We start from the raw sequence: 27,370 nt of genomic DNA on the forward strand, positions 1-27,370 counted from the left end.
CGCCCTGGGCCCCAGGGACAGGGTCCCTCCTTCCTGACCACCCCCTCGTGGGAGTGCTGAGGCCAGTCAGCCCCCAGCTCTGGGGGCTCAGCGTCCCCTCGGAAGTGACTGCGCGTCAAGCTCCCCACCGACCCTCGATCCCCTGGTCTCCCCCCCGCCAGGGCCGCTTCGTGCGCGGTGCCGGTCGCCCCTCCTCTGGGGGGAGGAGACCCGGGCCAACTCCGCTCCACTGACCTGCCGCTGCCCGTCCGGGACGTGGCCGAACAGCCGGTAGGTGTCGGGGAAGCCCCGAGGGCGGGCGCCCTCCCGCACCCTCACGACGCGGTGCTGCTCCGGGTGGAGCCCGCGGCCCGGAGGGCAAGAGGCGCGACGGGGGTGGGAAGCAGACGGGGCCACGGGAAGCCCACGCCGGGCCGGGGCGCAGAGGCAGGAGGCGGCGAGGGGGGCCGGCCCAGCCGCGAAGCCCGTGCCTCCGCCCCGCCCAGAGCGGCCCTCAGACCTCCGTGCCGGCCCCTGGGCTCGGGGTGGGCGACGGGCGCGCCGAAGAAGCCGTCCCGCTCGAGCCGTCCGGAGAGGCCAGCCCAGGGGTTGTGCCTGTTCCCGGCGTGGGGCGAGCACCGGGGCCTGAGGGTGTGGAGCCGTCCGGCCGCAGGTCACAGGCTTTGCCTGTCGGAAAGGAGGGCCGCGATGGGGCTGTGCCGACGGAAGGGGAGGATGGAGCCGCCCACAGTCCCCGTTTGCCAGGCGGAGCTTCATCGCGGACCCTGTTCTCAGCAGCCGTGCGCAGCAGGGACACCCAGGCCTGGCGAGTCTGCGCCCCACCCGGGGCCGCTGGGTTCCTGCGCGGCAGCCCGGCATCTCCTGCTGAGAAACCCCGGGGACCGTGCTCCTTCCCCCGAGCCCACCGCAGCGCTGCAGAGCCCAAGGGGGCTGGGGCTTCACCCCAAACTTGAGGAAGCCACACCTGGGGGGGCCGCGGCACAAGCGCGGGTCCCACCATCCCCGCAGGAGCAGACCCCGCAGAGGGTCTATCTTTTGGCAATAAATTTAGACTAACAGGTTTTACACACAGAATCTTAGAGCTGGGAAAAGTCCTTTGTGTCATTCATGTAGCTTCATAAGATTTTTTTTTTAATGAGAGGATGGATTTCCTTGAACAAAAGTCAATTTCCAGGAATGGGTCCCTGGATACCAAGGACTGTTTTGGGGAAGAAAGATGAATCTATTCTGCGAACGCCTTATAGAACTTATTCTATATTGTAGTTCTCTCTGGAAACACATGTACCGTTGATCTTTGTAGCAGCCCTTAACATCCTCAAGAGAAGCTCTCATTTCCCCATTAGTACCTGTTATAGACTGAATATTTGGGTCCCCCCAACATTCACATGTTGACACCCTACCTCCAATGTGATGGTATTAGAAGGTGGGTCTTTTGGGAGGTGATTAGGATTTGATGAGGTCATCGGGATGGAGCCCTCATGATGAGATTCTTACCCTTGTGAGAGTCATGAGAGAGCTGGCTTTTTCTCTCTGCTCTCTGCCCTGTGAGGACACAATGAGAAGCGGACAGTCCGCAACCCGGAAGAGAGTTCTCACCAGAAGGCGATGATCCCGGCACCTAGATCTCAGACTTCCAGCCTCCAGGACTGAGAATACATTTTTGTTGTTTACAAGCCCCCACCCCCCCCCGTTTGTGGTACTTTGTGACAGCGGCCCAAACTGACTTAGCACTCTTTTTTTCAACTAAATGGAAGAATTTGTGGAGCCCATCCATTTTATGATACAATTTCCCAAGTAACCGAGATTCTGCCTATACGCTCTGATTTCTCAACTTTTTTATTTATCAGAATTGTTATTAAAAAAGCTTCCATATTTTTTCCTAATTAATTGTTTCCAATCCAAGTTGTCTCTATAATGGTTCTATGATATTAATATTTGAGCCCTAATACCCTGCTTAAAATAATCAATTATTTGTCTTATGAATAAGTTCAGGGTTCACATGCAAAAGTTTTAAAAGGATATACTGTGTAAAACATCTATGTCATCCCTCTGAAGGAAAGAAGGAGGGAAGAAAGGAAGGAAGGAAGGAAAAAACAGTGAATTTGCCCTCTGTTTAGCTGCCACTTCCTAAGGGAAGCCCTTCCCAACTCCAGACCCCCAGGCATCACAAATAAGCTCTCATGGGACACTGTCCATACTGTTGCAGGTCATGTTCCCTGAAAATCTGATTCTGAGACAAAGACAGACTTTCAGGAAGTTTCTTGGGGTGTGTTTTTTGGGATAAACATAGAATTACCGTATGACTCAGCAATTCCACTCCTAAATCATTGAAAACAAACACTCAAACAAATCTACGTACACACATGTTTATAGCAGCACTATTCACAATAGAAAAATCATGGAAATAACCCAAATGTCCATCAATGGATGAATGAATAAACAAACTGTGGTATATACATACAGTGGAATAGTAATTCAGTCATAAAAAGGAATGGAGCAATTAAATATCAAACAATTACACGACCAAAAACATTTTTTTAAGGAATGAAATACTAATACATATTACAGTGTGGATGACTCTCACAAACGTCATGCTAAGTGAAAGATGCCAGACACAAAGGTCGTACATTGTATGATTCCATTTATCTGAAATATCCAGAATAAGTAAATCCATAGAGAAAGAAAGCAGATTGGTGGTCTCCAGGGCCTGGTAGAGAGAGTGAAGTAGTATCTTCTCAATGGGTACAGAGTTTCCTTTTGGGGTCATAAAAATGTCTGTGGGAAGTAAAGTTATTTTAATTGGAAAATGATTGATTAAAAACAAAAGTCTGTGGGGTATTTCTTGGCACTGCCTTTCCCAATTTTGACAGTAAATGGTCAAGTACAGCAGCCATGGTTTGAGAAAGAAATGATGACCAGGGCTCAGAACACTCACTCAGGGACGAGGGTGAGGGTCACCCCACCAAGTAAGCCATCCATTTGAGCAGAGATATTATCCAAGGATGAGGGGACTTGAGAATGGATAGCACAGGATGGAGACAATGCCTATCAGTTGTGGCCTTGAGGCCACCTACAGTAACAGAGGCTATAGTTCCACCCACTGACCCTCCTTTCACTAGTAGTTCATCTCACTCACCCTCTCCCCTAAAAACGATCCATGGAAACTATGAAAGAGTTGTTTCCAGAACTTATGCAAAGACGTTGATCCAAGTAAAGGCAACAAAAGCAAAAATAAACAAGTGTGGCTACATCCAACTAAAAAGCACGACAAAGGAAACCAACAACAAAATGAAAAGGCAACCTACCAAATGGCAGAAAATTTTTACAAATCATGTATCCTATAAGGGATTAGTATTCAAATTATATGAAGAACTCATACAAAAAAGATAGAAAAAAAAATCCAACTAAAAAATGGGCAGAGGATCTGAATAGACATTTTTACAAAGAAGATACAGAGATGGCCAGCAGATAATTTAAAATGCACCTAAAATCACTAATCAGCAGAGAAATGCAAATCAAACCACAAAGAAATGTCACCTCATACCTGTTAGAATGGCTAATATCAAAAAGACAGGAACTAACAAGTGTTGGCAAGGGTGTGGAGAATAGGGAAGCCTTGTGCACTGTTGGTTGGAATGTAAATTGTTGCAGCCACTATGGAAAACAGTATGGAGGTCCTCAAAAAATTAAAAATAGAACTATCATACGATCCAGCAATTCCACTACTTGGTATTTGTATGAAGGAAACAGAAACTCTAATTCAAAATGAAATCTGTACCCCCATATTCATTGCAGCATTATTTACAATAGCCAAGACTTGGAAACCCCTGTGTTCATCAATGGATAAATGGATAAAGGACATTTGGCATAATATGCCTAATTATTTATATATATATATATATATATATATATATATATATATTTATTTATTTATATATAATTCAGCCATGAGAAAGAAGCAAATCCTGCCATTTGTGACAACATGAATGGACCGTGAGGGCGTTATGCTAGGTAAAATATGTCAGACAGAGAAAGAAAAATCCTGTATGATCTCACTTCCTATGGCATTTTAAAAAAAGCTCATAGATACATAGGCTGGTGGTTACCAGAGGCAGAGGGTGGAGGGTGGGTGAAATGGGTAAAGGTGGTCAATATGTACAAACTGCCAGTTATGAAGTAAATAAGTCCTGGGGATGTGGCTATAGTTAATAATATCGTATTGCATATTTAAAAGTTGCTAAGAGAGTAGACCTTAAAAGTCCTCATCACAAGAAAAAAAGATTTCTACCATGTATGGTAATGGATGTTAAACTAGACATACTGTGGTGATCATTTTTTAAATTTAAGCATAGTGGATTTACAGTATTATACTGTAATAACAATATATTAGAACACAGTGATTCAATATTTTTATAGATTATGCTCATTTAAAGTTATTATAAAACATTGGCTATATTCCTTATAGCTTATTTATTTTATGCATAGTAGTTTGTGCCGCTTAATCCCCTCCCCTCCCCCTATCTTGCCCCTCCCCCCTTTCCTCTACCCACTGGTAACCACTGCTTTGATGTCTGTATCTGTGAGTTCATTTCCTTTCTGTTACATTTATTCTTTATTTTTTAGATTCCACATACAAGTGATAACGTACCGTATTTGTCTTTCTCTGTTTGACTTATTTCACTAAGCATAATAGTGTTGCAGCAAAAATAGAAATGAAGTTTTTCCTCTCCTGAAAATAAGGAAAGTAAAGGGGACAGTGAACAGGCTAGAGAAGACACATAAACTGGCCTGAAAGTGTTAATCGATCCTTGTTTTATTTAAACTGTTACTAATCTGTAGAGTAAGTAACTAGGTTTATCTTTCACAAAGTAAATTACATTCTGTTCCGATCACTCCCTAGCTGTCTATGTAAATTACATCCTGCATCTGGTGTTTAAGCTCCCTGCACTCTCTTGTAACAAATCACCCTGTGTAGCTGTGTGCATTTCAGGAAGAAGGTGGCAGGCAGATAACGCAGAAACAAATGAACCCAATTACCGGACTACCTGACGCCAGAGATGAAGGTTTTGAAATAATGCAAGAAGAAGAATGTAGGACCTTTACCACTTTGATCCTTATCACCAACCCCTGGACTGCGAGTTCCACATATAAGACACCCTGTAATTCCCCAGGAGAGAGGGGCACAGTTTTTGAAGGCGCTAGCGGGCTGTGTTCCTTCTTTGCCTGGCAAAGAATTAAAAAGCCTCTCTATTTCTTTTCCTCCAAATCTCTTGTCTCCATATTTCTATTCGGCACCGGTGTACAGAAGCCGAGATTTTGGCAACAATAGCCTCTAGGTCATTCATGTTGTTGCAAAGGGCAGAACTTCATTCTTTTTTAATGGCTGAGTAATATTGTATTATACATTGTGGTGATCATTTTGCAATGTATACATATGTTGAACCACTATTTTGCACACCTGAAACTAATACAATGTTACATATCTATTATATCTCAATTTTTTTTACAAAGCTGACCCAAATGTCCCAAGGATGGACTATAATGAATGCTGTGCTTTGCTGTCTACATTCTCCTTCAGGATTAAGGGCTTATTCTTCCAGGTGCACAGAGTGCAGCCATATGACAGCCCTCAGCCTTCAGTCCTCTCGGAGAATTGCTGTCAGCGAAAGGAAGCAGCCTCACCTAAGGTCATGCCACTGAGATCTCTTGCTGTGGGAGCGTAACTGACCAGCAGCCATCTCTATCCACCACTGTGTTTGCACTGAAGCTGCTCCTGGGCTGCTCCCAGCCACAGACGGAGCACAGCAGGATGCCAGTGCGTGCCCATCGCCATGGTCACACAATGACCTTGATGACCAGGATCAATTACACCTGCCCAGAAGGTGACTCTTCTTCTTAGCAGGAAGGACCTAAAGTGCCAGGGAGCAGCATAGTTTGAGTTCAATGGGACTTTTGCCGTGACTCTGAAAGTGTTACCCCTTAACAGAGTCAAGACCTCCAAACCTACAGAAGCCGAAGTTGAGATCTGAAGCACACAAACTCCCAGTGTGGCTCACTGGGAGTGGTGTTACATGGGCCTGTTTCCACATCAAACACTTCATTTGTGGACCCATGTAATCTATAAATTGGAGATACAGCACATTATGATTGTCATTATTATGTAGCCAGAACACTGTGTATTCAAATGCCTACACTAAACATGATCATTCTCTTTGAAATTAAATCTATTCCTATATCTGCTATTAAAATTTTTTAAACTCTCCCATATTTTATACTCACTTTAGGCTATGCTTTACTCTTTTTTTGTTTGTTTTTTAAATGATCTTAGATACTTGGCAGGGTGCATTTCTCCCAACTTGCTTTTTATTTATTTATTATTATTATTATTATTATTTATAGCTGTGCCACATGGCTTGTGGGATCTTCCCTTGGCAGTGAAAGTGCGAAGTCCTAAGCACAGGACCGCAAGGAATTCCCAGCTATGCATTGTTCTTTCTTTTTCTTCCCAGACAAACTTTATAGGTAGTTTATATTTGCCACCTATGTTTCCTTAATACTCACTCTTCAACCCAACCTACCTGGGTTATTTCTGTCCGTCTCTTTAGAGATAATAAATGGAGCCCTCCCTAATATCAACAAAGGCCTCCATGGCACCAGCAAATGCCAAGGGATAGTTTTCAGTCCTTATTTTGAGTCCTTTCAAGAAAGCCAAAACTATTAACCACTTTGTTTTTCTTCAGGAAGGACGTCCTTGTCTCCATGACTTTGTGGACACCAAGGGATCCATGAAACCTCTGAAGAATCTTCAAGGGAAGAGCATTACAGAAAGTTGGTTCCTTTAGAAATTAAATTTTCTCTGGGGGACACATTGTAATTTTTAAGTCAAACCAAAGAAAGAATTTCTCCTTGGAGGAAATAAATTCATCTCCCTCCAAGGCTGCTTGCACAGACACAACACTGGCTGAAAATTTTCCATTCTCTTATCTTTGTACCCCAAGGGAGTTGAAATGTTTGGAGAGTGGAAAGACAATAGAACAGTTTATTTAATGAGGAGCTGTGAGAATCCAACCCCTGAGGTGCTGGAAACTTTAAACATGTTCCTGTTGCCCCTTTCCTATAATTTTCTGAGCGCAACCAAGTGAAAACACCTCTGGACTTCCCAAGCACAGACCACGGAGAACAGAAATCTTCAGCGATAACCGTGGGAGAGTGTGTCCATCAGTAAAAGCTGGTGGAGTAAGAAGGAAAAGAGGGGAGAAGTGGGTACTGGGCTTTACCTCTAGAATAGTGAGACTGAGACAGTCCCATGGTTATTTAGTCTGTGACGTTGAAGTCCCTGTACTTTGAAGTTGCTTTCGTTCCAAATGAAATCAGTTTCTTCTAGCTCTTGCTGTTTCCTTCTCTCTTTTCTTGGAATCTCGAGCCTCTTTCCAGTAAGAGTATTTTTCTGGAGAGTGTTCACCTCTTCCCTACTTTCCCACAATTGTAGGCTTCTGTCTGATTTCTTATGCCCAGTCAATTATTCATTAACTAGTCACTGGAGACTGCACAAGGTATTGTCTAATGTATTCTTCATGTGATTGCATTTTGCTATTATATTCAGTTAACTATTTTGTAGTACTGTTAGCACTTAATAGTTCAGTATTGATTAGTGTTGTTTCACTTTAGTGTCCACAATATCGTCTACAAATAATGTAATTATTTCTGATGTTCTGTACTCAGGTTAATTTCCTATTCTCATTTTACCAATCTCTTTAAATGTTCAGGAGAATATTGAAATACTGAAGTTGGAATAGACTGCCTTGTCCTGTTCATAAATTTAATACAACTAGTTTAATGTTTTAATGTAGAATATCCTTTTGGATATAGTTTTTTTAAAAAAACATTCTTTATTGGGTTAAGAAATTGTCCTTGATTTCTTCAGTTAGTGAGAGGCTCTGTCTTGGCTGCTAACCATGGCTGCTAGATGTAATAGCTGTTACATTTTCTCAAATGCATTTTCTATTGTAGTTATGGTTATGATTCCTCTTCATTGACCTATTTTTGTGATGAACTATATTAACAAACATCATAGTATTAAACCAGCTCTCCATTCTCAGAATAGTTATTACTTATTCATGATATATTATTCTCTAAAATAGATATGAATGCATTTTATCTAACTTTAATATTCAATATTGTTTCTATATTCAAGGATATGAGCTTGAAATTTTCTTTTCTTGTGTTGTAGTTTATGCTTTTGGTCTCAATCGTTATTACATATCTATCATTTGCATGTGTTGAGCACCTACTATGTGCCAGGCAGCACATAGGTCCCTGAAAAGACATTGATGAGCAAAAACAGCCACGATCTCTGATCAACAAATAAATATAAAGTTACCAACATGAGAGGCACATCAGGAATAGTACAGGATGTTCAACTTGTGGGCCTCACACGCTGTCCTCCTGACCCTCACTCTGTTCTCCATCTCACTCACATCCCTTCCATTACCAAGCTCACCAACCCCAGGGCTACCGTGAATTCTGTTCTCTCAACCCAAAATGCTTGCCCTTTCCTTATTTCCTCTGATTAACAATTACCCATCCTTCCGCTCACAGCTCAATAGTCATATATCAGAGAGGCCTTTTCTACCCACCTTCCCAGAGCCAATTCGTCCTCAATGATTTTTTTCTCTCTTTAATGAACTGCATTCTCTAGGCATTAATAATGCCAACATTTTTTCTACTGTGGAGAATGTAAACATTTATTTTCATCTTAAATTTGCCTTTCACTTTTTAGGATAATCTATAGAAGCTTTGAATATTTTTTATCAAATCTTTCAATTCTTTTTTTTTGCAATTAACTCCACCGGTTTTTAATAAAACACACCCTCACTTGTGAGCATGAAAGCATGAGCTCACACTTTCACGCACAATTTGTATTTTATAATAATGGTTTTGTAATCTTGTTTCCCCCTTTTATTTATGTAGTTCATTTGCTTTTCCTTCTTCTTGGAAGAATCCACCTGGCAGGCAGTCTCTGAAAGAGGGAGCCATAAGGATCATCATTAACTAGAAGTGCTGAATGGCAGTCAAAAGAGGTAACAGATCTGTTGTGTTTATAATGATCAGAATTCCATCTTTGATGGCTGTCCCTGTTTAAGGGGAATAGTGATTAATGATAGTCGTGTAAGACAAATTTATTGTTTTCTAACAAGCTCACATTTATCAAGTGTCTGCTGTATATGCCACAAGAACCACACTAGAAAAATTACATCATCTCATTTAATTCACTCATCAGTCTTACAGTGTATGGGCTATTTATTACTTCCATTGTAGAGGTGAGGTATCTGCACCTAAGAGAGATTAAATAACTTTGTTAAGGTCATGCAGATAGTACGTTCCTGGACCAAAATTCTATTCTAGGAATCGTGACTCAAGATCTCATTTTCTAAATCAGAACTGTATACTGCACTTTGGGAGAGTTATGTATCAAAAATTATTGTCATATAAAACAGATTCATAATAATAATAGTAATGATAATAATGGCTATCATTTATTGAGATATCACTGTGCACAAAGTTATTTTCAAACCTCACAAAGAATGTAATAAAAGTAACCACAATTTTAGAAAGATAAACAGTAAGGTACACGAGAGTTAACTCTGACATCAATTCAGGTCACAGAATTAAGGTCGTTGGAATTGAAAACCCATGTCTTAATCACTACTAAAAGAGTTATTAGAATGAAAGAAGTATGGAGATTATCAAAGAAAAGACCTTAAGTGTCTTCAATTATTTTGGAAGCATCTTATCAAGAAGAAATTGGTTTATATTCATAGATTTTAATAGGAAAATTAGAACCAGTGAATGGGAGATAAAAAGACAGAGAAATTTCTGCTAAATTAAAGAAAGTCTGAGGGACTTCCGTGGTGGTCCAGTGGCTAAGACTCCAAGCTCCCAATGCAGGGGGCCTGGGTTTGATCCCTGGTCAGGGTACTAGATCCCACATGCCACAGCTAAAAAGATCCCACATGCTGCAACTAAGACCCGGCGCAGCCAAATAAATAGATAGATAGATAGATAGATAGATAGATAGATAAAGAAATAATTTTTTAAAAAGTCTGTAATTACACACACTTAAAATGGAAATGGGCTGCCACTTGAATGAGTGAATCACTGGCATTGGAAAAAATAATAAGGGGTAGAGGATTTCCATGAACGTGCGGAATCAAAAGGTGATGGCTAGCTGAGGTGCCATTTGGCTGTTCATTGAATGTTGCTTTTGCCTCCTTCCCCAGCAGACACAGCAACCACATGGGAGCAGGAAACCATACGGGAGTATCACAGTTCCTCCTCTTGGGCCTCTCAGATGATCCTGAACTGCAGCCCCTCCTCTTTGGAGTGTTCCTGTCCATGTACCTGGTCACTGTGCTCGGGAACCTTCTCATCATCCTGGCCGTCATCTCAGACTCCCAGCTCCACACCCCCATGTACTTCTTCCTCGCCAACCTCTCCTTTGTTGACATCTGTTTCATCTCCACCACTGTCCCAAAGATGCTAGTCAACATCCAGGCACAGAGCAAAGACATCTCCTACATAGGATGCCTCACTCAGGTGTACTTGTTTATGGTGTTCGCTGGAATGGATGACTTCCTCCTGACTGTGATGGCCTATGACCGGTTTGTGGCCATCTGCCACCCCTTGCACTACATGGTCATCATGAACCCCCGCTTCTGTGGCCTCCTCGTTCTGATGTGTTGGCTCATTATTTTCTGTGTTGCCCTGGTTCATATTCTACTGTTGAGGCGGCTGACCTTCTGTATTGGCACTGAAATTCCACATTTCTTCTGTGAGCTGGCTCAGATTCTCAAGGCAGCCTGCTCTGACACCCTCATCAATAACATCTGTTTGTATGTGGCCGCTGCCCTGCTGTGTATATTTCCTCTGACTGGTATCCTCTTTTCTTACTCTCAGATTGTCTCCTCGTTAATGAGAATCTCCTCTGCAGTGGGAAAATATAAAGTATTTTTCACCTGTGGGTCTCACCTCTCTGTGGTTTCCCTGTTCTATGGGACAAGCCTGGGGGTCTACCTCACTTCTACTCTGACCCATTCTTCCCAGAGAAGCTCAGTTGTCTCAGTGATGTACTCTGTGGTCACCCCCATGCTGAACCCCTTCATCTACAGCCTGCGGAACAAGGATGTGAAGGGGGCCCTGGGAAGGCTCCTCAGCCGAAGTGCCCCTTGTCCGTGATGGGCCACGGGCCCCAGAACTAAGTGGACATTGAGGCCCAGGGGCAAATGTTGTACATTTAAATATCTTGGTTCTTATTCTCCCCTAAAAGACATGCTGATTTCTTCTATTCCTAAAGCATATGTGACTTGACCTTTATTTGTTTTGTATTGGTTTTTCCTGAATAACCTCCTTAGTAATTCCCTTTTGACATTTCTTCCTTACATGCTGTCCATAAAGTCCCATGTTTTGTCAGCTTTTTGCAGCCATTTTTAAGATTTCTTAATTTAGATTTAAAGCACTTATCACGTGCTGATGTGGTTTCCCCCCAAACTGTTCGCTCAGATATTGGTGTTCTTCCCCTTCATGTGGTTGTGTGCTTGTTTTCCTCAGAAGAAATGGATGAAAATCATACAGTAGTCATAACAAAATGCATCCCATATCAGGACTGTGCTTGTTTCTTCATGTGCGTGACTTTATATCATCTGGAAAACATTTCTTTGAGAAATTTTCTCATCCACTTTTCAAAAGAGGAGACTGAGGTTGACTTGGACTGTTAACTGACTGGCCAACAAGGACTCTGCCACCCTACTTTTCATAGGAACAGCGATGTGATTTTCAACTTCAAAGTAGGAATCTAGACTTGAAAGCTGATTTGTTGAGATGATTCATAGTAATATACTGCCTAGGAAAGCTCTTGAGATGTTGCTTCATTGTTTGTAATCCTTCCTTGTGTTCCTTTTTAAAGTTGACCTTTATTTCTCATCATAGCAATTTTAAGATATACCTTCTAAGATCCCCAAACAGGTAATAATGAATAGAATAAGAGTTCTTTTCTCACATGGTTTAACTTTTTTCTGGGACTCTCTGGAGGTACCATCTGGAATGGCAGTTACACATATGTGGAACGTGTTCAGAACTTAGCTCGTTTTTTGAGGAAAATGTTGCTAGAATTGAGTCTGCGGTGAAGGGTGGGGTAGCAGATGCTGTCAACATTCCTCCCACAGTCCCTGGGATCCTCTCACCATCTCCACCGCATGACTGCCAATGGCCAGCACCAGCTGAAATGTACTTTGCCTAATATGTGCTGGCAGAAGTGACAGGGAATTAGGTCCCATCAGAGACAGCCCTTGATGGAGAGGTGTAGGGTACCCAATGTCTTTCACCTTTAAGGTAGGGTAATTCTGAGGTTTGGATTTTGTACCATTTTCCAGAAGTTCCCCACAGGATGAATACTCTGCTTATTTACTGTGGTAGCTGACAACGCAAGCTGTATTGGATGTATTTTCTTCCCTGTGTTTGCTTCTCCTCTCTCGCATCCATGTTTCTTGCTCCTTCCAATAAAGTGCTTGCACATAAATGCCTGGCTCAGCATCTGCTTTTACGTGAACCAAAACTAACAAAGGTGGTAAAGACCGATTTATCAAGACAATATCATGAAAGGAATGAGAGACTTGTGGGAAAAAAAAAAGGAACTAATTATTGGGGACATAGTAAAGACTGCAAAATTACTCTAAAATCATAATTTGTTAGAGAGGAAAGACGTTTTTTTTAACATCTTCATTGGAGTATAATTGCTTTACAATAGTGTGTTAGTTTCTGCTTTATAACAAACTGAATCAGCTATACATATACGTATATCCGCATATCTCCTCCCTCTTGCGTCTCCCTCCCACCCTCCCTATTCCACCACCCTAGGTGGTCACAAAGCACCGAAGTGATCTCCCTGGGCTATGCGGCTGCTTCCCACTATCTATTTTATATTTGGTAGTATATATAAGTCCATGCCACTCTCTCACTCCGTTCCAGCTTACCCTTCCCCCTCCCTGTTCAATCTATACATCTGCGTCTTTATTCCTGTCCTGGCCCTAGGTTCTTCAGAACCTTTTTTTTGTTTTTAGATTCCATATATATGTGTTAGCATATGGTATTTGTTTTTCTCTTTTTGACTTACTTCACTCTGTATGACAGACTCTAGGTCCATCCACCTCACTACAAATAACTCAATTTCGTTTCTTTTTATGGCTGAGTAATATTCAATTGTATATATGTGCCACATTTTCTTTATCCATTCATCTGTCGATGGACACTTAGTTTGCTTCCATATCCTGGCTATTGTAAATAGTGCTGCAATGAACATTGTGGTACATGACACTTTTTGAATTATGGTTTTCTCAGGGTATATGCCCAGTAGTGGGATTGCTGGGTCGTATGGTAGTTCTATTTTTAGTTTTTTAAGGAACCTCCATACTGTTCTCCATGGTGGCTGTATCAATTTACATTCCCACCAACAGTGCAAGAGGGTTCCCTTTTCTCCACACCCTCTCCAGCATTTATTGTTTGTAGATTTTTTGATGATGGCCATTCTGACTGGTGTGAGGTGATACCTCATTGTAGTTTTGATTTGCATTTCTCTAATGATTAGGGATGTTGAGCATCCTTCATGTGTTTGTTGGCAATCTGTATATCTTCTTGGGAGAAATGTCTGTTTAGGTCTTCTGCCCATTTTTGGATTGGGTTGTTTGTTTTTTTGATATTGAGCTGCATGAGTTGCTTGTATATTTTGGAGATTAATCCTTTGTCAGTTGTTTCATTTGCAAATATTTTCTCCCATTCTGAGTGTTGTCTTTTCTTCTTGTTTATGGTTTCCTTTGTTGTGCAAAAGCTTTTAAGTTTCATTTGGTCCCACTTGTTTATTTTTGTTTTTAATTTCCATTTCTCTAAGAGGTAGGTCAAAAAGGATCTTGCTGTGATTTATGTCATATAGTATTCTGCCTATATTTTCCTCTAAGAGTTTTATACTGTTTGGTCTTATATTTAGGTCTTTAATCCATTTTGAGTTTATTTTTGTGTATTGTGTTAAGGACTGTTCTAATTTCATTCTTTTACATGTACCTGTCCAGTTTTCCTAGCACCACTTATTGAAGAGGCTGTCTTTTCTCCACTGTATATTCTTACCTCCTTTATCAAAGATAAGGTGACCATATGTGCGTGGGTTTATCTCTGGGCTTCCTATCCTGTTCCATTGATCTATATTTTTGTTTTAGTGCCAGTACCATACTGTCTTGATGACTGTAGCTTTGCAGTATAGTCTGAAGTCCAGGAGCCTGATTCCTCCAGCTCCATTTTTCTTTCTCAAGATTGCTTTGGCTATTCGGGGTCTTTTGTGTTTCCATACAAATTGTGAAATTATTTGTTTTAGTTCTGTGGAAAATGCCATTGGTAGTTTGATAGGCATTGCATTGAATCTGTAGATTGCTTTGGGTAGTATAGTCATTTTCACAATGTTGATTCTTCCAGTCCAAGAACATGGTATATCTCTCCATCTGTTTGTATCATCTTTAATTTCTTTCATCAGTGTCTTATAGTTTTCTGCATACAGATCTTTTGTAGAGAGGAAAGACTTCTTTGATGCAGGTTCAATTCACTTTGATTCCATTAAGTTTAATTGAATGTGCATTTATTGTCAACTGTGTACATACTGAGGAGGGGACTAGAGAGGCACAAATGATTGCAATACAGAGTGGTGAGCATAATAATTTAGTGTGTAGTAGATCCTGTTTAAAACAAATGTAAATATTTTCAATTCACTTTGAGTAATTCCAGGAAATGTTCTTTAAATTTTTATTTTTTAATATTTTTACTGACATACAATTTATATACATGAAATTTACCCATTAACAAAGTAAATCCAACAATTTATAGTTATGTGATCATCACCACAATCCAGTCTTAAAATATTTCTATCACTTCAAAAAGTACCCTTGTGCCCATTTGCAGTTAACTCCCACCCCCACCTCAGCCTTAGGAAACCACTTATCACTTTCTGTTTCTATAAATTTATCTTTTCTAGATATTTTACGTAAATGGAATCATACAGTATGTGGGTTTTTTTTGTGTCTGACTTCTATTTTGCATATGTTTGTGAGGGTCATCCATGTGGAAGTATGGCTCCACATTTTATTTCTTTTAATTGCAGAATAATATTCTATTGTATGTACATATTTCTTTTTACTTATCCACTTACAGGTTGATATACATTTGAATATTTACAGTTTAGGGTTAATATGAATAATGTTACTATGAACATTTGTGCCTGTGTGTTTGTGTTGACACCCATTTTCATTTCTCTTGGAGTGCAGTTACTAAGTCATATGGTAAATTTATCTTTCACTGTTTAAAACACTGCCAAACAATTTTCCAAACTGGCTGCACCAATTTGCGTTCCCACCAGAAATGCATGAAGGTTCCAGTTTTTCCACATCTTCACCAACACTTGGTATTCAGGAAAAACTTCTAATAGGAGAACATGCTTGAGTGTTGAATAAAAAATTATGAGTAGAATTTTTTTTAAGTGCCTTAAAACAGATTATAGAGGTTTTATTTATAAAGAAGCCTTACCCTTTGGAGCTTTCACTTTTTAAATATGAGATATTCTCAGGCACTGCTCTGTGTCTACACTGAGCTAATTTCAAAAACAATGAGCTGCTTGCAGCCCCACTGAGACACATAGAGGGGCTGCAAAAAATAATGAGGAAAAATTTAACTGGAGAACATCATTGGGTGACATTCAAGAGTGAGACATATCAGGAAGATATATCGAACGTATGGCTGAGTTATTAGAAATAAAGTTGGATAATAGAAGGATAGATCACTGAGAGTCTAATTTAGCATACTAAATATTTTAGAAGCAGTTGAGAACCAGATCCATGCTGTAATCATAAGTATAATATGAGGACTTTAGGATTGCCTTGAGTGAGACAAACTGGAGGAAGAGGAAAAGTTAGGAAGCTGTGGAAGTAGTGGAGTGGAGAGAAGATGGGGACAGCACACAGCCGTCAAAGTGTCTGGCACAGCGTTTCTATGCTGGGAATGCTAATCCAACATGTTAAGTGCAAGGGCTCTGCACGGGACTTCTATAGACAAGTGAAACCAGACTAAACACAGAAGAAGGTAGACCTTATCACCTAGATTCCATCTTATTTTTCCCGGGGACCCCAGTGGGCTTTGCTGGCAACACCATGGGAAGGACCTTCAAGATGGCAGAGGAGTAAGACGTGGAGATCAACTTCCTCCCCCAAATACATAAAAAATACATCTATATGTGGAACAACTCCTACAGAAATCTACTGAACACTGGCAGAAGACCTCAGACTTCCCAAAAGGGAAGAAACCCCCCACATACCTGGCCATGTGGCTGACAGGGTCTTGGTGCTCTGGACGGGTGTCAGCCCTGAGCCTCTGAGGAGGGAGAACCGAGTTCAGGACATTGGACCACCAGAGACCTCCCGGCCCCACATAATATCAATCAGCAAGAGCTCTCCCAGAGATCTCCCTCTCAACGATAAGACCCAGCTCCACTTAATGACCAGCAAGCTGCAGTGCAGGACACCCCATGCCAAACAACTAGCAAGACAGGAAAACAACCCCACCCATTAGCAGAGAGGCTGCCTAAAATCATAATAAGTTCACAGATATCCCAAAACACACCACAGGATGTGGTCCTCCCACCAGAAAGACAAGATCCAAAAATGTTTTTATTAACAATCTCATAAACAGTAATATTTAAAGTTTCATTTTGTATGGACAGAGAAGCTATTTTCTTTTTATGTGTTTGTTGTTATTTGGGGCTTTTAGAAATTGTTAAAACAATAAATAATCAAACTATGTGTAAAAAAAAAAAAAAAAAGAAAGACAAGATCCAGCCCCATCCAACAGAACACAGGCACCAGTCCCCTCCACAAGGAAGCCTACAGAAGCCACTGAACCAACCTTACCCACTGGGGGCAGACACCAAAAACAATGGGAACTACGAACCTACAGCCTGCGAAAAGGAGACACCAAACACAGTAAGTTAAGCAAAATGAGAAGACAGAGAAATACACAGCAGATGAAGGAGCAAGGTAAAAACCCACCAGACCAAACAAATGAAGAGGAAATAAGCAGTCTACCGGAAAAAGAATTCAGAGTAATGATAACAAAGGTGATCCAAAATCTTGGAAATAGAATGGAGAAAATACAAGAAACGATTAACAAGGACACAGAAGAACTAAAGAGCAAACAAACAATGATGAACAATACAATAAATGAAATTGAAAATTCTCTAGAGGGAAGCAATAGCAGAATAACTGAGGCAGAAGCATGGATAAGTGACCTGGAAGATAAAATAGTGGAAATAACTACCGCAGAGCAGAATAAAGAAAAACGAATGAAAAGATTTGAGGACAGTCTCAGAGACCTCTAGGACAACATTAAACACACCAACTTCGAATTATAGGGGTCCCAGAAGAAGAAGAGAAAAAAAAAAGGGACTGAGAAAATATTCAAAGAGATTATAGTTGAAAATTTCCCTAAGATGGGAAAGAAAATAGTCAATCAAGTCCAGGAAGCACAGAGAGTCCTATACAGGATAAATCCAAGGAGAAACACACCAAGACACATATTAATCAAACTATTAAAAATTAAATACAAAGAAAAAATATTAAAAGCAGCAAGGGAAAAACAACAAATAACATACAAAGGAATCCACATAAGGTTAACAGCTGATCATTCAGCAGAAACTCTGCAAGGCAGAAGGGAGTGGCAGGACATATTTAAAGTCATGAAAGGGAAAAACCTACCACCAAGATTACTCTACCAGCAAGGTCTCACTCAGATCGATGAAGAAATTAAAACCTTTACAGACAAGCAAAAACTAAGAAAATTCAGCACCACCACACCAGCATTACAACAAATGCTAAAGGAATTTCTCTAGGCAGGAAATGCAAGAGAAGGGAAAGACCTACAATAACAAACCCAAAACAGTTAGGAAAATGGTAATAGGAGCATACATATTGATAAATACTTTAAAGGTAAATGGATTAAATGCTCCAACCAAAAGACATAGACTGGCTGAATGGATACAAAAACAAGATCCATATATATGCTGTCTACAAGAGACCTACTTCAGATCTAGGGACACATACAGACTGAAAGTGAGGGGATGGAAAAAGATATTCCATGCAAATGGAAATCAAAAGAAAGCTGGAGTAGCAATTCACATATCAGAAAAAATAGACTTTAAAATAAAGACTATTACAAGAGACAAAGAAAGACACTAGATAATGATCAAGGAATCAATCCAAAAGAAGATATAACAATTGTAAATATTTATGCACCCAACATAGGAGCACCTCAATACATAAGGCAAATGCTAACAGCCATAAAAGGGGAAATTGACAGTAACACAATCATAGTAGAGGACTTTAACACCCCACTTTCACCAATGGAGAGATCATCCAAAATGAAAATAAATAAGGAAACACAGCTTTAAATGATACATTAAACAAGATGGACTTAATTGATATTTATAGGACATTCCATCCAAAAACAACAGAATACACTTTCTTCTCAACTGCTCATGGAACATTCTCCAGGATAGATCATATCTTGGGTCACAAATCAAGCCTTGGAAAATTAAAGAAAATTGAAATCATACAAGTCTCTTTTCTGACCATAACGCTATGAGACTAGATAGCAATTACAAGAAAAAATCTGTAAAAAATACAAACACATGGAGGCTAAACAATACACACTACTTAATAACCAAGAGATCACTGAAGAAATCAAAGAGGAAATCAAAAAATACCTAGAAACAAATGACAATGAAAACACGACGATGCAGCAAAAGCAGTCCTAAAAGGGAAGTTTATAGCAATACAGTCCTACCTCAAGAAACAAGAAACATCTCAAATAAACAACCTAACCTTACACCTAAAGCAATTTGAGAAAGAAGCACCAAAAAACCCCAAAGTTAGCAGAAGGAAAGAAGTCATAAAGATCAGATCAGAAATAAATGAAAAAGAAACGAAGGAAAGAATAACAAAGATCAATAAAACTAAAAGCTGGTTCTTTGAGAAGATAAACAAAATTGATAAACCATTAGCCAGACTCATCAAGCAAAAAAGGGAGAAACTCAAATCAATAGAATTACAAATGAAAAAGGAGAAGTAACAACTGACACTGCAGAAATACAAAGGATCATGAGAGATTACTACAAGCAAATATATGCCAATAAAATGGACAACCTGGAAGAAATGGACAAATTCTTAGAAAAGCACAACCTTCCAAGACTGAACCAGGAAGAAATAGAAAATATAAACAGACCAATCACAAGCACTGAAATTGAGACTGTGATTAAAAATCTTCCAACAAACAAAAGCCCAGGACCAGATGGCTTCACAGGCGAATTCTATCAAACATTTAGAGAAGAGCTAACACCTATCCTTCTCAAATTCTTCCAAAACATAGCAGAGGGAAGAAAACTCCCAAACTCATTCTACGAGGCCACCATCACCCTGATACCAAACCACACAAAGATGTCACAAAGAAAACAACTATATGCCAATATCACTGATGAACATAGATGCAAAAATCCTCAACAAAATACTAAAAACAGAATCCAACAGCACATTAAAAGGATCATACACCATGATCAAGTGGGGTTTATCCCAGGAATGCAAGGATTTTCAATATATGCAAATCTATCAATATGATACACCATATTAAAAAAATGAAGGATAAAAACCATATGAACATCTCCACCAATGCAGAAAAAGCTTTCAACAAAATTCAACACCCATTTTTGATAAAAACCCTCCAGAAAGTAGGCATAGAGGGAACTTACCTCAACATAACAAAGGCCATATATGACAAACCCACAGCCAACATCATTCTCGATGTTGAAAAACTGAAACCATTTTCACTAAGATCAGGAACAAGACAAGGTTGCCCACTCTAACCACTATTAGTCAACATAATTTTGGAAGTTTTAGCCACAGCAATCAGAGAAGAGAAAGAAATAAAAGGAATACAAATTGGAAAAGAAGAAGTAAACCTGTCAGTGTTTGCAGATGACATGATACTAAGCATAGAGAATCCTAAAGACGCTACCAGAAGACTACTAGAGCTAATCAATGAATTTGGTAGAGTAGCAAGATACAAAATTAATGCACAGAAATCTCTTGCATTCCTATACACTAATGATGAAAAATCTGAAAGAGAAATTATGGAAACACTCCCATTTACCATTGCAACAAAAAGAATAAAATACCTAGGAATAAACCTACCTAAGGAGACAAAAGACCTGTATGCAGAAAACTATAAGACACTGATGAAAGAAATTAAAGATGATACCAATAGATGGAGAGATATACCATGTTCTTGGATTGGAAGAATCAACATTGTGAAAATGACTATACTACCCAAAGCAATCTACAGATTCAATGCAATCCCTATCAAACTACCAATGGCATTTTCCACAGAACTAAAACAAATAATTTCACGATTTGTATGGAAACACAAAAGACCCCGAATAGCCAAAGCAATCTTGAGAAAGAAAAACGGAGCTGGAGGAATCAGGCTCCTGGACTTCAGACTATACTACAAATCTACAGTCATCAAGACAGTAAGGTACTGGCACAAAAACAGAAATATAGATCAGTGGAACAGGATAGAAAGTCCAGAGATAAATCCAAACACATATGTTCACCTTATCTTTGATAAAGGAGGCAAGAATATACATTGGAGAAAAGACATCCTCTTCAGTAAGTGGTGCTGGGAAAACTGGACAGGTACATGTAAAAGAATGAAATTAGAACACTGCCTAACACCATACACAAAAATAAAATCAAAATGAATTAGAGACCTAAATGTAAGGCCAGACACTAAAAACTCTTAGAGGAAAACAGGCAGAATACTCTATGACATAAATCACAGCAAGATCCTTTTTGACCCAGCTCCTAGAGAAATGGAAATAAAAACAAAAATAAACAAATGGGACCTAATGAAACTTAAAAGCTTTTGCACAGCAAAGGAAACCTAAACAAGATAAAAAGACAACCCTCAGGATGGGAGAAGATATTTGCAAATGAAGCAACTGACAGAATTAATCTCCAAAACATACAAGCAGCTCATGCAGCTCAATATCAAAAAAACAAACAACCCAATCCAAAAATGGGCAGAAGACCTAAATAGACATTTCTCCCAAGAAGATATACAGATTGCCAACAAACACATGAAAGAATGCTCAACATCCCTAATCATTAGAGAAATGCAAATCAAAACTACAATGAGGTATCACCTCACACCAGTCAGAATGGCCATCATCAAAAAATCTACAAACAATAAATGCTGGAGAGGGTGTGGAGAAAAGGGAACCCTCTTGCACTGTTGGTGGGAATGTAAATTGATACAGCCACTATGGAGAACAGTATGGAGGTTCCTTAAAAAACTAAAAATAGAACTACCATACGACCCAGCAATCCCACTACTGGGCATATACCCTGAGGAAACCATAATTCAAAAAGAGTCATGTACCACAATGTTCATAGCAGCTCTATTTACAATAGGCAGGACATGGAAGCAACCTAAGTGTCCATTGACACGTGAATGGTTAAAGAAGATGTGGCACATATATACAATGGAATATTACCCAGCCATAAAAAGAAATGAAATTGAGTTATTTGTCCTGAAGTGGATGGATCTAGAATCTGTCCTACAGAGTGAAGTAAATCGGAAAGAGAAAAACAAATACAGTATGCTAACACATATATATGGAATCTGAAAAAAAAAATTGGTTCTGAAGAACGTAGGGACAGGACAGAAATACAGACACAGATGTAGAGAATGTACTTGAGGACACAGGGAGGGGGAAGGGTAAGTTGGGACGAAGTGAGAGAGTGGCACTGACATATATACACTACCAAACGTAAAATAGGTAGCCAGTGGGAAGCAGCTGCATAGCACAGGGAGATTAGCTCGGTGCTTTGTGACCACCTAGAGGGGTGGATAGGGAGAGTGGGAGGGAAACACAAGAGGGAAGTGATATATGTGTACACATAGCTGATTCACTTTGTTATACAGCAGAAACTAACACAACATTGTAAAGCAATTATACTCCAATAAAGATGTTTAAAAAAACCTTTTTAAAACAGAGGAGATTTAAATTAAAGATCATCTATCATCATATTTTCCTGTAAAAATACTTAGTAGGTAAAACAGATATGTTCGTATCTTAAGTATTATTTTTTAAAATATAGATGATTAAAAAAAAAAGAAAGAATAGTGCAGCCTTGGAGCAGGAATATACATAACAATATCTTTGAGTTGTTTTACAGATACTGAAAACCCCACCAGGTGGAAGAAGTTAACTGTGTGTTGCCCACAAGCACGTAGACCCCAGATCGGTTGGAACCAGAAGGTTGATGACAGTGACTCTCACTTCACCGTCAACCAATCAGAAGAATGCCCACGAGCTGATCACGCCCTCTTTGAACCACATTGTAAAACTCCTCACTACCCACTCCAGGTTGGGACACACAGTTTTGAGGGCATTAGCCTGCTGTGGCCCCCTTTGCATGGCAAAGCAATAAAGCTATTCTTTTCTACTTCACCCAAAACTCTGTCTCCAAGTTTTAATTCTGTTTTCGGTGTACAGAGGCCAGATTCAGCTTCAGCAGCTCTCACCTCTCATACCTGGTAGCTTCAGTACTAAAGAGGAACTGGATTTAATTTAGCTGCTCAGGTCTAAACATATATCTATGTATCTATATATCTATAGATAGATATATATATCAGAAAAGAATTCTGATTGTTACAATCATGTCCTCTTTCCACGTTGGATCAATCAACTACGGTCAAGAGACAGTGTGACTGGCAGCCCCTTCAGAACCACATTCACTTATTCAATTTATCAAACCTATTTTTACTGAGTATTTACTATGTGTCATTCATTATTCTAGGCTCAACTACCACAGGATAAAGACGATCAGGAGTATGGGGAGGACAGGTTGTCCTAGTAAAAAAGGGTGGTCCTAGTAAACTCATTGAGAAAGTTACATTGGTGAAGACGGTGAATGACTTAGGTGAGTGGTATCTGGGTAAAGAGTGCCCCAGGCAGAGGGTAAGGTTAATACAAAGACCCTGAGGTGGGAGGTTGCCTGGGGGGAATGTAGCTGGAACAGAGTGAGTGAGGGGGAGCACAGAAGAGGAGGAGAACAGGTATTCAGGGGCTGATCGTGGGAGGCTTTCTCTGCCACTGAAGGACTTTTGCTTTCATTTTCTCTGAGTGATGTGAGGAGTAATTGTAGGGTTTAGAGCAGATACATGACATGGTTAGGAATTTTAAAAGATTATTCTGGATGCTGGGTTGAGTGTGGATTGTAGGATGTGAGGAAGCCTGCTTGGAGTTTACCTGTAGGCAAGCCAGGTGAGATATAGGTGGGTAGGACCAAGGTGGGTATAGCAGTGCAAGGGTTGAGAATCGGTCTGCTGAGCTATATTTTGAAGGCAGAGCCAAAAGGATTTGCTTCCAGGCAGGATACAGGTGTGAGAGAAAGAGAGGAGACAAGAATGTCTCCAGGGTTGGGGCCTGAACAACTGAAAAAATGGAATTGCATCTATTGAGACAGCGAGGGCTGTAGGTGGAGCAAATTTGGGAAGGAAAGGGGACATTAGAGATTCAAGTTTGAAATGTCAAAATTGAGATATTTCAAATGGATATATATTATATGATTCCACTCACATGAGGTAGCAAGAGACAGAAAATAGAATGGTGGCAGCCAGAGGCTGGAGGAAGGGAGGAAATAGCATTAGCATTTAATGGGTACAGAGATTCAGTTTGGGAAGATGAAAAAGTTCTGGAGATGGACGGTGGTGATGGTTGCCCAGCAATGTGAATGTGTTTAATGCCAAGTGTACACAATTATAAACTTAAAAATTGTTAAGGTGGAGCTGGATCCAAAAAATATTGCTGTGATTTATGTCAAAGAGGGTTCTGCCTATATTTTCCTCTAGGAGATTTTTAGTACCTGGTCTTACATTTAAGTCTTTAATCCATTTTGAGTTTATTTTTGTACATGGTGTTAGAGAATGTTCTAATTTCATTTTTTACATTCATGTTATATAAATTTAACCACAATAAAAAACATTAAGTAGCACAAAATAATGCAGAAAGATTGAGATTTATTTCAGACAATGTTTTCAATGTCACTGTAAAATAACAGAGATTGGTTGGAATTTTTTAGATAAAAATTTTAATATCATTCCTCAACAGTCTAGACCGGGGTTTCTCAACCTCAACAATATTGACATTTTTGGTCTGTATTCTTTTTCATAGGGGACTGTCCTGTATATTGTATGATATTTAAAAGCATCCCTTGCCTCTACCCACTAGATGCCAGCACTGAGTTATGATAAGCAGAAATGTCCATTGTTATTGCAATTGTTCCAGAGGGGGCAAAATCAGCTCAGCTGAAAACATTGGAGTAAAACAAAATTCTTTGGGTGCCAGAGTTGATGGTGTATGCTTTCAAAGAGATGGGATAATACAAAAAGCAACATTTTAGGGAGGATAAAACATTGGAAACGTTGAGTTGAGGGACCCACAAAACATTCCATTATTATCTCAGAGGTCAAATGCATTGGCCCGGCTATCCTCAGTCTGCACAGGTGGCAGTACAAGTCAATTAGCTGTACAGACAGAAGAAGTTCCTGCTGAGAGAGTCAGGTGTTAGAAAGACAAGCCGGTGCTCGACTGAGTCCTACCCCATGATGCTTCAGTTCTCAGTTGTAGGGCCGCTTCTGGATACGTGATCTCATTGGTCACTACACCATCCATCACAACATTAGCCACCATTGAAATTACATAATTATTTGTACAATTATTTTATTAATGACTGCATCTTTAAAACCTTCAACTGAGTTTTGAATTCTATCCCTTTCTAACTTTTGGGGGGAACTTACACTATCACTTCCTTTCTTAATCCTTTATATTCCAGTGTCTGCATGCAATGTTATAATATCCAATGTTCCACATTCCCATTTCTTTCAATTAAAATAAAACTCACTCATAGACCCATACTCCCCTTTGGTTATTGCTCCAAACTTTTAAAGAATTTGATCTTTTCTTTTTTTTTTTTTTTAAAGACGTATTTGTGTTGTTGTTTTTTTTTAAATTACTTAATTAATTTATTTATTTTTGGCTGTGTTGGGTCTTCGTTTCTGTGCGAGGGCTTTCTCTAGTTGCGGCAAGCAGGGGCCACTCTTCATGGCAGTGCGCGGGACTCTCACTGTCGCGGCCTCTCTTGTTGCGGAGCACAGGCTCCAGACGCGCAGGCTCAGCAGTTGTGGCTCACGGGCCCAGCTGCTCCGCGGCATGTGGGATCTTCTCAGACCAGGGCTCGAACCCGTGTCCCCTGCATTGGCAGGCAGATTCTCAACCACTGCGCCACCAGGGAAGCCCTATTCTTGCTACTTCCATTTCCACACTGCTCTCTCTCTCCTCAACCAACTCATCTGGAGACTTTCTACCTCCATCACAATTGCCTTCCCTGAGGTCTGCGGTGATCTCATGTGCCAAGTACATTCTAAGGGATATTTCCAGTCTTCACAATGCTTGATTTTCCAGTAGCAATATCACTAATGGCTGCATTCCCTTTCTTGAAATAGGGACCTTTCTCATGCATTTTATTTTTGTTACAATAGGATTTCCAGAGTCAAGTCTACCGGGCAACTTGTAACACTAACACATCGCTCAGGGAGAAACTTCTAACTTTGAAATTAAATCCTGTGAAGGAGAAGCAAGAATTAGGGCAGTATATTAAGGAGACCTGGGAGACTTCTTCATAAAGAAGCCTTGGTAAACTCCAGGGGGATGATCTGGACTGCAAATGTTTGAGTATTCCAGATAAAGAAGGGATAATTGGAAGAAAGAAATTTGCCTTTCTTCACAGCTATCTTCAGGGAAACAGCAATGGCAGAAAGTTTCTTTTCTATTATTCTCCTTCTACCCCAAGGGAGTTTAATTGTTTAAAGAGTAGAATGACAACAGAACAATTTATTTAATGAGGCAGTCTGAGAATTCAGCCAGTGAAGTCCTGGAAACTTTTTTTTTTTTTTTTTTTTAAGGGCTTTTAGAAACCCTCTCGCAGGGTTTCTTTTTCTTTTTTTTTTTTTTTAAAGAAATTCACGTTCTTTTATTTATTTATTTATTCATTTATGGCTGTGTTGGGTCTTCGTTTCTGTGCGAGGGCTTTCTCTAATTGTGGCAAGTGGGGACCACTCTTCATCGCGGTGCGCGGGCCTCTCACCATCGCGGCCTCTCTTGTTGCGGAGCACAGGCTCCAGACGCACAGGCTCAGTAGCTGTGGCTCACGGGCCCAGTTGCTCCGTGGCATGTGGGATCTTCCCAGACCAGGGCTCGAACCCGTGTCCCCCGCATTGGCAGGCAGATTCTCAACCACTGCGCCACCAGGGAAGCCCCCTGGAAACTTTTGAAATAAGCTTTCAGTGTCCCCAACGCAAAGCATCTTGTGCTTCCCAGAGATATGGTATGAATTCCCTTCTTGGATAATCTCCCTGTACTTTCTGGAGGAAAAGCCAGAGTGGGAAAAGAGCCAAGGCAGCTAGGGTTTTCCATGATGCCATCTGAAAGAGCCCGTGCATCCTAGTAAAGGATGGGGGTGGGATAGAAGAGAGGAGGTGTAAGCTGTGGAGGGAAAACTTTTATTAAACAGAGTCCTAGGGACACAAACAAGAACAGTGTTTCTCCTAGGGTTGTCTGCAGACCCGCAACTTCAGCGTCACCTGGGAGCTTGTTAGACATGCACATTTTGGCCTTCACCCCAGATCTACTAAGTCAGAAACTTCAGGGTCAGGCCCAGCAATCTGTGTTTAATAAGGCATTCAGGTGGATCCTATGCGTGGCTAAAATTAGAAGACAACTGCCCTAGGGGATTTGTTGGAATGGATGATGAAAGACCGTCACAAGGCTAGATCTTCAGAGATTTGAGAGCTCTCTGTTTCCAAACTCTGATCTACAAATGATAATACATTTGTTTTTTGACTTTAATGCTCATGTCCCTTTTCTTTTTCATCTCATGCATTTGTTTGAATTATGAAAATAATATTAAATACTGTGGTTTATAGCAGTAATTTTTGCTATATGATGTTCATTAATTACTATTTCTTAATGGTTCCATGTTCAATTGAACATTACCTCTCATTTAGAAAGCAAGATTGTTTATTATTTTAAAGATATATCTTTATTTTTCTAGCTTGAGAGTCTGCACATCCCACACACACACATACACACACATGTACACATTACCATTTGCAG

At 40.2% G+C, this 27,370-nt stretch overlaps 1 protein-coding gene across 1 annotated transcript; it reads left to right on the top strand.

Moving 5' to 3' along the window:
- Positions 1-204: 204 nt before the first annotated feature.
- Positions 205-11,262, top strand: LOC309658772 (olfactory receptor 7D4-like). The gene is made up of 4 exons (XM_082457788.1): positions 205-270; positions 6,741-7,433; positions 8,971-9,080; positions 10,281-11,262. Exon 4 carries the CDS (start codon positions 10,297-10,299, stop codon positions 11,233-11,235), a length of 939 nt encoding a protein of 312 aa, XP_082313914.1. The 5' UTR covers positions 205-270; positions 6,741-7,433; positions 8,971-9,080; positions 10,281-10,296; the 3' UTR covers positions 11,236-11,262.
- Positions 11,263-27,370: the final 16,108 nt, after the last annotated feature.

The sequence above is a fragment of the Balaenoptera physalus genome, assembly GCF_965194825.1.
Source record: "Balaenoptera physalus genome assembly, chromosome: 3".
NCBI classification, from domain to species: domain Eukaryota; kingdom Metazoa; phylum Chordata; class Mammalia; order Artiodactyla; family Balaenopteridae; genus Balaenoptera; species Balaenoptera physalus.